Source organism: Callithrix jacchus, chromosome 8 (assembly GCF_049354715.1).
Source record: "Callithrix jacchus isolate 240 chromosome 8, calJac240_pri, whole genome shotgun sequence".
Classification (NCBI taxonomy): Eukaryota; Metazoa; Chordata; class Mammalia; order Primates; family Cebidae; genus Callithrix; species Callithrix jacchus.
In genome coordinates this window covers 13479968-13491996 of record NC_133509.1, presented here as the reverse complement: position 1 = coordinate 13491996, position 12029 = coordinate 13479968, and the positions used below count along the sequence as shown (strand labels likewise).

At 43.3% G+C, this 12029-nt stretch overlaps 1 protein-coding gene across 3 annotated transcripts in view; it reads right to left on the bottom strand.

The window, feature by feature from the left end:
- Positions 1–12029, bottom strand: part of MAP2K1 (mitogen-activated protein kinase kinase 1) — a 102111-nt gene that overhangs the window by 32482 nt on the left and 57600 nt on the right. For all 3 annotated transcript variants that reach the window (XM_002753259.6, XM_017976684.4, XM_078333468.1), the window contains exons 4-5: positions 7875–7952; positions 6045–6096 (exon numbers count right to left, since the gene is read on the bottom strand). In XM_002753259.6, coding sequence (XP_002753305.1) covers positions 6045–6096; positions 7875–7952 — 130 coding nt within the window. The remainder of the gene's footprint in view (positions 1–6044; positions 6097–7874; positions 7953–12029) is intronic.

The window sequence follows — 12029 nt, the reverse complement described above, 5'->3', positions numbered from 1 at the left end:
CATCGAAGTTGTATGTGTCAGTAGTTTGTTTCTATGGCTGAGTTGTACTCCACTGTTTGAGTATATCAAAATGTACCCACTCGCCTGGTAATAAACATTTTTGTTGCTTCTAGTTTGGGGCAGTTATAAATAAAGCTGCTATGAACATTTGTGTAACAAGTCCTTGCATGAACGAATCTTTTCATTTATCATAGGTAAATGCCAAGGAGTGTGATTGATGGTGGTATAGTTCAATTTTAAAAGAAATTTTAATACCTGTTTTCCAAAGTGATTGTCCTCTCTCTGAATGTTTTTAAGCATTTCTCTTTATCACTGGTTTTCAGCAACTTGTTTTACAGTTTGACTGATACGTAATTTTCACACAGTAAACTCCATACACTTAAGTGTACCATTTAATGTGTGTGTGTGCATGTGTGTAAGTCACCCCAATCAAGATAATAAACATGTCTATCATGCTCAAAAGCTTCCACTTGCTCCTCTGTAATTCTGCCCTTTCTCTCCTGCCCTCAGTAGCTGGGCTACCACTGACTTGCATTTTGTCCCTACAGATAAGTTTGCAGTTTCTAGAATTTTACATAAATGGAATCGTGTATCTTATGTCTTATTTCTTTTATTCAGCATAATTCTCTTTAGATTCATCCATGTCTTGTTGCCTGTATCAATGGTTTCTTCTTTCTACTTCAAGTAATATGCCAAAAGTATGGAAATACCATAATTTGTTTATCCATTCAAATTGTTAGTGGATATCTGAAATAGTTCTAGTTTTTGGCTATTACAAATAAAACTACTATGTACAAGTATGCACAAGTCTCTGAATGGACATATTCTTTCATTTCTTTAGGGTAAATTCTAGAGGTGAAATGGATAAATGTATATTCGGTATATGCTTAACATCTTATGAAACTGATAAACTGTTTTCCAACATGATTACACCACTTTACATTCCTACCAGCAGCGTGAAGTGTCTTTACTAAAGTTCTCTAGTAAATTGTTCACAACTTTTACCTGTTTGTACTGAGTTGTTTCTTTGAGTTGTTGGTCTTCATTAAATATTCTACAAAAAGTCCGTTGTCAGATAAATGTTTTACGCCAATTCTATCTCTTGGTCTGCAGTGTGTCTTTCCATTTCTGTCAGTGTCTTTCCACTACCCCCCACCCCTAACAGGCAAGGTCTTGCTCTGTCCTCCAGGGTGGAGTGAAAGATTATGACTCACTGCAACCTTGACCTGGTGGGCTCAAGCAACCCTCCTATCTCAGCCTCCCAAGTAGGTGAGACCACAGGTGCACACCACCAGGCCCAGCTAATTGTTTTCTGTTTCTAGTAGAGATGCCTTCTTGTAAGACTGCCCAAGCAACCCTCCTGCCTCAGCCTCCCAAAGTGCTGGGCTTACAGGTATGAGCTACCACATAGGCAGCCCTGTCCGTGTGTTCTGAAAAGCAAGTATTTTGGATTTAGATGAAGTTCAAATGATTTTTCTACCCAGTGTATGCCTTCTGTTTCCCATTTAAAAACTGCCAAAACATGGGTCACTGAGGTGGTCTCCAATGCCTTCCTCTAGAAGTTTTTATAGCTTTAGCTCTTACAGTTAGACCAATGAGTGAGTTAACTGTAGAGTGAGTTAATTTTTGAATATGGTATGAGGTAATAGTTAATAGTCAAGGTCCATCTTTGTGCATATGCATATCTAACTGTTCCAGAATCATGTGTTACAAAGATGATCCTTCCCCTATTGAACTACCTTGGAGTTTTATCTGCCAAAAGTCGAATGACTGTCAAGTATATGTCTAATTCTGAACTCTTCATTCTGTTCTATTAACCTATTATGTTTGTCCTTACACAAGTACAACACTCTATAACTACAGCTTTATAATAATTTTTTTTTTTTTTTTTTGAGACGGAGTTTCACTCTCGTTACCCAGGTTGGAGCACAATGGCGCCATCTCGGCTCACCGCAACCTCCACCTCCTGGGTTCAGGCAATTCTCCTGCCTCAGCCTCCTGAGTAGCTGGGATTACAGGCACGCACCACCACACCCAGCTAATTTTTTGTATTTTTAGTAGAGACAGGGTTTCACCATGTTGAACAGGATGGTCTCTATCTCTTGACCTCATGATCCACCCCGCCTCAGCCTCCCAAAGTGCTGGGATTACAATATAATTTTTTTTTAAGAGGGTGCTGGGGGCGGTGGCTCACGCCTGCAATCTAGCACTTTGGGAGGCCGAGGTGGCCTGAGGTCAGGAGTTCGAGACCAGCCTGGCCATCATGGTGAAACCCCATCTTTGTTAAAAAAAAAAATAAAATATTTTAACTTTTTAAAAAAGAAAAAAAAAAAAGAGACAGGGTCTCCCTACACTGCCCAGACTAGAGTAAAGTTGGCTATTCATAAGTGTGATCCCACTACTGATCAGCACTGGAGTTTTGACCTATTCCATTTCCCACCTGGGTCAGTTCACCCCTTCTTAGGCAATCTAGTTGTTCCCTGCTCATGGGAGGTCACCACACTGATGCTGAACTCAGTTCAAAAACCCAACTGGCATTAGCACACTACTGCCCAGAACTCCTGGGCTCAAGCAATCCTCTCGCCAACCTCCCGAGGAGCTGGGACTGCAGGTGCGTACAACCACACCTAGCTATAAAATGTCTTAAAATCAGGTAGTCTAAATCCTTCAGCTTTTTCTTTTCTCAATCAATGTTTTCTTAGCTATTCCAGGACCTTTGCATTTCTGTAAATTTCAGACCTAATTTGTTAATTTGACAAAAAAGGTTGCTCAGATTTTCCATGATGGCTTTAAATCTATAGATCAATTAATTAAAGCAAAACTGTTACCTTAACAACACAATTCTTCTGATCATTAACATATTTATTCATGCCTTCTTTAAATTCTCAATTTATTTAGGTCTTCCTTAATTATTCTTAGGACTGTTTTGTGGGTTTTGGTATTAAGGTTTAGATATGTTTTGTCAAATGTATCCCTAAGTATTTCATATTTTTGGGTATCATGGTTAGTAGTATTTTTTCCCAACATCGATTCCCAGTTGTATACTGCTAGCATAGCCCCTCCTTTCCTGAGACTCCGGTTACTTGTATGTTCATCGGCATGACATTGTCCTACCTGACTCTGAAATTGGCCCATAGGTCTCATACTTTTCTTTGCCCTTTCCCCCAGACTCCAATTACAGGTACCTTAGACCACTTGAATCTTGTGCCAGAGGTCTCTGAGGTTCTGCTCTTTACCTCTTTCTAGTTTTATTGGACAGCTTTTAAAAACTTTTCCCTGGAGTTAGTTTAACTTGGTAACTAAGGTGACCCTTCTGGGTTCTCTACTGAGTTTCAATTATGTTCAATTATGGCTTTTCATTCTGAATGGTTGGAACTTGAACTTCTCACAGCCTTGTGTAAACTCAAAACTGTTCAGCATATAGCTCTTGGGTAGTTTTTTGTCCAGTCTGATGGATTTTCACCCTATACATGTGCAGATCAGCATTCACCAACAGACTCAAGAGGATTTATACACCAGATGTGGTGGCTCACACCTGTAATCCCAGTACTTTGGGAGGCCGAGGCAGGAGGACTGCTTAAGCTCAGGAATTTGAGGCCAGCCTGGGCAACAAAGCCAGACCCCTTCTCTACAAAAAAAAATTAAAAATTAGCCAGGTGTGGTGGTGCACACCTGTAGTCCCACCTACTTGGGAGGCTGAAGTAGGAGGACTGCTTGAGCCCAGGAGGTCAAGGTTGCAATGAGCTGAGACTGACCCACTGTATTCCAGTCTAGGTAACAGAGCAAGCTCCTGTCTCAAAAAAGGCAGGAGTGGAATTTATAAAGTACTTCCAGGCAGAAAGCTGAAGCAATCACAGGGCTTACTATTTTTGCATTTTGTTTTTTTGTTTGTTTGTTTGTTTGTTTGTTTTTTGAGGAGTCCTGCTCTTGTCATCCAGGCTGGAGCACAATGGCACTATCTCGGCTCACTGCAATCTCCACCTCCCAGGTTCAAGCGATTCTCCTGCCTCAGTCTCCCAAGTAGCTGGGATTATAGGTGCCTGCCACCACACATGGCTAATTTTTGTATTTTTAGTAGAGACAGGGTTTTGCCATGTTGGCCAGGCTGGTCTTGAACTCCTGACCTCATGATCTGCCCGCCTCAGCTTCCCAAAGTGCTGGGATTACAGGCGTGAGCCACCGCACCCAGCCTACCACTTCTGTTTTTTAATGTCTCATTGATCACAGTCCTGCATGATATATTGTTCAGAGTCTGATTACAACTGTTTCATGTATGTTTTCCAGTTTTATAGCTGTTTATAGTAAGAGGACAAGTCCTTCAGCAGTAACTCCTAAAAGTTTCAGAAGTGGAAGTCTAGTTTTCTTTTTAAATGTTAGCTCTGAGTTTCTTCTGCTCTTGTCAGAAGAGTCTCTAGTTATTAGCAATGCAGTTTGATGGCCCAAGTTGAAATTAATAGATGCACAAAACTGAACCATATGTACAAGCTGTAAGCTGGCCATGCAAATTTCAACTGTAAGTCTGCCACGGACAGAAATCTTTCAATATTTTGAGAAATTTTCCCTGGAGTGAAAGGGAACACTTGTAGAACATTCCTCTTTGTGCTTCATTTTCTATTTCTTTTCTCCCCACAAATCCCACGAGGGACAAGCTGCCAATACTCCTCTTTCTAGACAGTCCACCTAGCTACTCACTCTACCCCTAATGCAATGTTTTCCAAAGTGTGGCTATGGACCACAGCATTAGAACCAGCACTTACTTAAAAACTAGTGTCTAGCACATCATACAACATGGATGAAGCTTGAAGACATTATCCTAACAAGCCAGTCCCTGAAGGACAAATACTATATAATTCCACTCATAAGAGGTACCTAGAGTAGTCAAACTCATAGACACAGAAAGTAGACTGGTGATTTCCAAGAGCTGGGGAAAGGAAGAAATAGTGGGGGGTTTTTTTGAGACGAAGTCTTGCTCCATGGCCCAGGCTGGAGTGCAGTGGCAAGATCTCAGCTCACTGCAACCTCCACCTCCCAGGTTCAAGTGATTCTCATGCCTCAGCCTCCCAAGTACCTGGGATTATAGGCATGTGCCACCATGCCCAGCTAACTCTTGTATTTTTGGTAGAGACAGGGGTTTCACAATGTTGGCCAGGCCGATCTTGAACTCCTGACCTTGGGTGATCTGCCCACTTCAACCTCCCAAAGTCCTAGGATTACAGATGTGAGCCACCAAGCCCAGTGAGACCTGTTAAATGAGTACAGAGCTTGAGGTCTGCAAGATGAGAAAAGTTCTGGAGATGGATGGTGGTGATGGCTGCACAACAATGTGAATGTACTTAATGCCTCTAAACGATACACTGAAAACTTGAGAAAATGGTAAATTGTATATATATTTTACAATTAAAATTTTTTAATATTTATTTTTTTTTGAGACAGAGTCTCTGTCACCCTGGCTGGAGTACAATGGCGTGATCTCAGCTCACCACAACCTCTGCATCCAGGGTTCAAAAATTCTCCTGCCTCAGCCTCCCGAGTAGTTGGTATTACAGGCATGTGCCACCATATCCAGCTAATTTTTAGTAGAAACAGGTTTTCACCATGTTAGCCAGGCTGGACTCGAATTCCTGGCTTCTGCCTCAGCCTCCCAAAGTGCTGGGATTACAGGCCTGAGCCACCACGCCCGGTGTGCCCGCCTGTGTGTGTGTGTGTGTGTGTGTGTGGCCAGTCCTGGCTTTGGGGATATGCACAATCTAGTCGAGTGGACAGTGACGCTGGAGACTGGGTAACTAAGTTCTGGCTGAGGCTCTTAGCTGGACTTGCCAAGTAACTATGACTATGTCCATCACAGCCACAGGCAACAGATGTAGCAAGACCAAAAAGAAGGTGGAAGTTGCTGCCCCAGCCACCATACTAAACAAAGATTTAAAAGATTTAACATGTTATTAAAAGGCTTTTACACGAAAACAAAACATACAAAAAAGATGAAGCAGCAACTTTGGGATTATAGCTAAAATTCAAAACAAAACAACCAGCAAATAACTTCTTACCTCTGTGCATGATCTTGTGCTTCTCCCGCAGATATGTCAGGCCTTTTATTACCTAGAGGAAAGGGAATGTAAAAGAAGGGAAATAAAATACTGGTGATTAGAAAAATACTCCATCTCTCTATTTTAAATACTCCAGAAAATATTTCATTTATCATCATCACAAAGTTGCCTTCCTCCCTAATTTTTTTCTGAGATGGAGCTTCACTCCTATTTCCCAGTCTGGAGTGCAATGGCGCAATCTTGGCTCACCGCAACCTCTGCCTGACGGGTTCAAGCGATTATCCTGCCTCGCCCTCTCAAGGAGTTGGGATTACAGGCATGCACCACCATACCCAGCTAGTTTTGTGTTTTTAAGTAGAGATAGGGTTTCTCCACGTTGGTCAGACTGCTCTCGAGCTCCCAACCTCAGGTGATCCACCCGCCTTGGCCTCCCAAAATGCTGGGATTACAGGCGTTGAGCCACCTCGCGTGGCCCCTTATTTTTCATTCTTTTGTTTCATTTTTTTTAACCTGCCTTAACAAACAACCATCTTTTTACATGGTATATAAGTTTGTTTCATTTTGTTTTGAGACAGGGTCTTGCTGTGTCACCCAGACTAAAGTGCAATGGCACAATCATGGATCATGGCTCACTGTAGCCTCTATCTCCTGGGCTGAATGAAGCAATCCTCTCAACTCACCTTCCCAAGTAGCTGGGACTACAGGTGCGTACCAACATGCCCAGCTATTTTTCTTTTTTTGCAGAAGTGAGGTTTCATCATGTTGCCCAGGCTGGTATTGAACTTCTGGACTCAAACAATCCTTCCAACTCAACCTCCCAAAGTGCTGACACTCCCAAAGTGTCAGACACTGCACCTGGCCTTGGAGTTTTTGTTTTGTTTTTTTGAGACACAGTCTCACCTCGGCTGGAATGCAGTGGCAGGATCTCAGCTCATGCAACCTCTGCCTCCCAGGTTTCAGTAATTCTCCCTGCCTCAGCCTCCTGAGTACCTGGAATTACAGGCGCCTGCCACCACACTCAACTAATTTTTGTATTTTTAGTAGAGATAGGGTTTCACCATGTTGGCCAAGCTGCTCTCAAACTCCTAAACTCAGGTGACCTGCCCACCTCAACCTACCAAAGTGCTGGGATTACAGGAGTGAGCCACTGCGCCCGGCCCTAGAGTATTATTTTTAAGTAAAACTATTATAACAAGTTTAAACAACTTGAATTCATGTTTCTCTAAGTCTGCACTCTGAAAAAGCTTTCTAATACCACAAACAAACGGGAATTTTCTTGGACGCCTTGTCCTACTTTTTATTTATTTATTTTGAGACAGGGTCCCACACTTGTCACCCAGGCTGAAGTGCAGTGGCTCCATCACAGCTCACTGCAGCCTTGAACACCCAGGCTCAGGCGATCCTCCCACCTTAGCTTCCCCAAGGAGTTGGAACCAGAGGCATGTACCACATGACCAGCTAATTTGTGTATTTTTTGTAGAGATGAGGTCTTGCTATGCTTCCCAGGCTGGTCTCTAACCCCTGGGCTCAAGCAATCCTTCTACCTCGGCCTCACAAAGTGCTGGGATTACAGGTGCAAGCCACTATACCTCACCCCTGTTTTTCAAGACACACACATTTTAATACAAAGAAAGTCACTTTTCTCATTCTAATGTGAGAGAGACAACAGTGTATCTAGACTCCAGACAGGGAACAGTCTAGTGAGAAAATGCCACTTTTCTTATAAACTTTCCCCTCATTGACTTCCCATCTTCCTCCTTTGTCCATTTACTACCAACTCATTAACTTATCAATGAAAAACTTAGAAGAAAAACTTCATAACATACTTACAGCAATGCTAACTTTTCCTAAAATTTGTTCAGGAATTCTTCCAGCTTTCTTCAGAACTTGATCCAGGGAACCCCCATCCTAAGAACAAGAATACCAGACCAGTTAGTGACAATGTTTCTTTTCTTTGAGACAGAGTCTCACTGTCGCCCAGGTAAGAGTGCAGTGGTAGATCTCCGCTCACTGCAACCTCTGCCACCCAGGTTTAAGCAATTCTCCTGCCTCAGCCTCCTGAGTAGCTTGGATTACAGACACCCGCCACCACACCCAGCTAATTTTTGTAGTTTCAGTAGAGACGGGGTTTCACCATCTTGGCCAGGCTAGTCTCGAACTCCTGACCTCATGATCCACCCACCTTGGCCTACCAAAGTGCTGAGATTACAGGCATGAGCCACCACACCCGGCCGAGAGTGAATCTTTAAACTTATGAGGAAAGTGAATCTCAGGCAAACCCTCCTTGAAGGTTAAGGGTAAGCACCCATTGGTTTATTCCAGATATCAAATGAAATGAACACAAACCACTATGGGAGGTGTCAAACAGCAACTCTAATCCCATGAATAACATTAAGTTACTAATTCAGTAGTCACAGAAAGGCCTGATTTGCACGAAATGACAATATAGTGGTTTGGGGCACAGGCTCCAGAAGCAAACTATAAATCTGAATTCCAACTCTATCGCTTACTATCTAGGGGAACTTGACCTAGTAACTGAACCTGCAAAATGAGGATAATCACTAGGCTATTATAATAATCACAGGGTTATTATAAGGATTAAACAAGCTAATAGGTGTACAGTACTGAGAACAACATATGGCACATAGTAAGTGCTCAATAAATGCTGGCCATTTTATCACTATCACAAGGTACATTTGATATTATGCTAACAAATCATAATTATCAAACCAAAGAAAAATGTCATAGAAAGCAATAATTTACTCCACAAATCCTACCAAGTATCACAGACTGTGTTGGCTTCTATGGGAGTCATATATATAAAAAACAGCTGGTTCCTGCCCTTAATACATTTACTAATAGGGGAAATGAACAACACTCAATAAAATATAACTGTGGCATTATATGTATGTATGTATGTATGTATGTATGTATGTAGGGGTGTGTGTGTGTGTGTGTGTGCGTGTGTGTGTGTATATATATATATATATGTTAGTTTTCTTTTTTTTTTTTCTTGAGACAGAGTCTCATTCTGTTGCTCAGGCTGGAGTGCAGTGACGTGATCTTGACTCACTGCAACCTCTGCCTCCCAGGTTCAAGTGATTGACCTTTTTGATTATGGATCTCAAGACCTTCCCCTGAGAGGATCCCTCCCTATACACTGGGGGACGGATGCTGACCTCATGAAGCTGCCATGAAAACCAGAAGGCTGAGTTAAGAGAACTTCAGGATAGCTGAACACATGGAGGTTCCTGGAGGGTGGTGTACCCAGGGAAGGCATGGAAGCTTTGTGCCCCAATCCCATACCTCGTCCTATGTCTCTCTTCATTTGTATCCCTTGCATTGTCCTTTATAATAAACCAGTAAAATTGTTTCCCTAAGTTCTGTGTGCCAATCCAGCAAATTAACTGAACCCAAAGATGGGATCATGGATGTCCCAACTTAAAGCCAGTCAGTCAGACGCTGGAGACCCAGACTTGCAAATGGTGGTGATGGAGTCTTGGGGACTGAACCCTGAACCCATGGGATCTGACAAGTTCTCCAGGTAGATAGCGTCAGAACTGAACAAGAGGACACCCAGCAGGTGTCTGCTTCTTGGAGTGTACAGAAAATCCCTCCCCATTTTTGGTGACAGAAATCTTCTCTGTTGATTGTTGCAGTGTGAGGATAAAGGAAAAACACTGTCTATGAGTTTTTCCTAACATTACGAAGCAACCAGAAATGCATAAGAAAGTGATACAGACATGCAGAAGAAGGGAGAAGTAATTCTGACTTCACTCAAAAGATGGCATTTGAGGCCAGGCGCAGTAGCTCACGCCTGCAATCCCAGCACTTTAGGAGGTGGATCACCTGAGGTCAGGAGTTCAAGACCAGTCTGACCAACATGGAGAAACCTCATCTCTACTAAAAAAATAAAATTAGCCAGGTGTGGCGGTGCATGCTGTAATCCCAGCTATTCGGCAGGGTGAGGCAGGAGAATCACTTGAACCCGGGAAGCAGAGGTTGCCGTGAGCTGAGATGGCACCATTGCACTCCAGCCTGGGCAACAGGAGTGAAACTCCATCTCAAAAAAAAAAAAAAGATGGTATTTGAGCTGAATAGTACTCAAAGGATGAGTATGATTTCTATACCTGGAAAAGGGGAGGAGAAAAGGGAGAAAAGAACAGGGTATTGCAATAAGATCAAAGCAGAGATGCATAACATTGCTGAGTACTCCTGGGATGATGTGTACTCCTGGGTCATTTCACAAAGAGATGCAGTGACAGATCAGGCTGGAAACGGCCAGCTGTGACCAGAACCCCACCGAGGAACCGGGACTTAACTTTATGGAGGAAGAAGTAAGGGAATCCAACCTGGGTGTTTAAAGTGAGAATCACAGCAGCTGAGGGAGAGAGACAAGACTTTAAGAGGCAGAGAGACTGATGAGGAGATGAGATGACATGCCAGGCAGAAGTGGAAAGAGAGCACAAGAGAGGATATGAGTATGGTGTGAAGCCAGACTCTGCAGGGCTAACATACCAGGGGCTCCCCACATTCAGGGATTCTACATTTTAACCCATGATTTGAAGAAATCCCTCACTCAGGGGATCTGATGTATCCAGGGAGAAATGGGCTCATGTCCCCTATGGCTTCAGGTGTAGCCAGTTACCACCAGCAACTTAAAATTACCCTCAGAGGCAGACCTATTTCCTGAAAACTGAAATTTTCTTAAGTATCCCATCTACGATGAGCAGTTATCATAATCCTCTATCATTTACCAAACGCCTCTGTATATGTAAGAACTAGGATTTTTTTTTTTAAACTTTTTTTTTTTTTTTTTTGAGATGGAGTTTCGCTCCTGTTACCCAGGCTGGAGTGCAATGGCGCCATCTCGGCTCACCGCAACCTCCGCCTCCTGGGTTCAGGCAATTCTCCTGCCTCAGTCTCCTGAGTATTGGGATTACAGGCACATGCCACCACGCCCAGCTAATTTTTTGTATTTTTAGTAGAGACGGGGTTTCACCATGCTGACCAGAATGGTCTCAATCTCTTGACCTCGTGATCCCGCGTTGGCCTCCCAAAGTGCTGGGATTACAGGCTTGAGCCACCGCACCCGGCCTAAAAAAACTTTTAAGATAAAGATAGAACACACTCTCTGCTTAGAGAGAGAACATATTCGTAAGAGGTAACTCCTCTTCTGAAACAAGGCAGGGAACAAACAGTTGAATGAAGAGAACAGACAATGTTACCAGCGCTCAGAGGAGGAAGTGATCCTCCTGCCTCAGCCTCCCATGTAGTTGGACAACAGGCATGTGCCACCCCACCCACCTATTTTTAATTGTTTTGTAGATGGAGATTCTCACTTTGTTGCCCAGGCTGGTTTCAAACTCATGGACTCAAGCAATTCTCCTGCCTTGTCCTCTCAAAGTACTGGGATTACAGGTGTGAGTCACAGCACCCAGCCAGCCTACCTCTCAAATGACCCCAAATGCAGCCTATGACATAGGGCAGCCCAGATAACTGCCTTGGCTTACCCTTCCCCTGGAGGTTGATAAGAGAAATATCTCTATTAAAAAGGAAAAAAAAAGGGGGCCGGACGCAGTGGCTCATGCCTATAATCCCAGCACTTTGGAAGGCCGAGGCAAGTGGATCACAAGGTCAAGAGATCGAGACCATCCTGGTCAACACGGTGAAACCCCGCTGCTACTAAAAATACAAAAAATTAGCTGGGCATGGTGGCGCACACCTGTAGTCCCGGCTACTCGGGAGGCTGACGCAGGAGAACTGCTTGAACCCAGGAGGCGGAGGTTGCGGTGAGCCAAGATCGCACTCCAGCCTGGGTAACAAGAGCAAAACTCCATCTCAAAAAAAAAAAAAAAATAGAAAAAGAAAAAAAGACCAGGTGCAGCAGCTTACGCCTGTAATCCCAAAGCTTTGGGAGCCAAGGCAGGAGGTTTAGTTGAGGTCAGGAGTTCAAGACCAGTCTGGTCCACATGATAGTGAGAC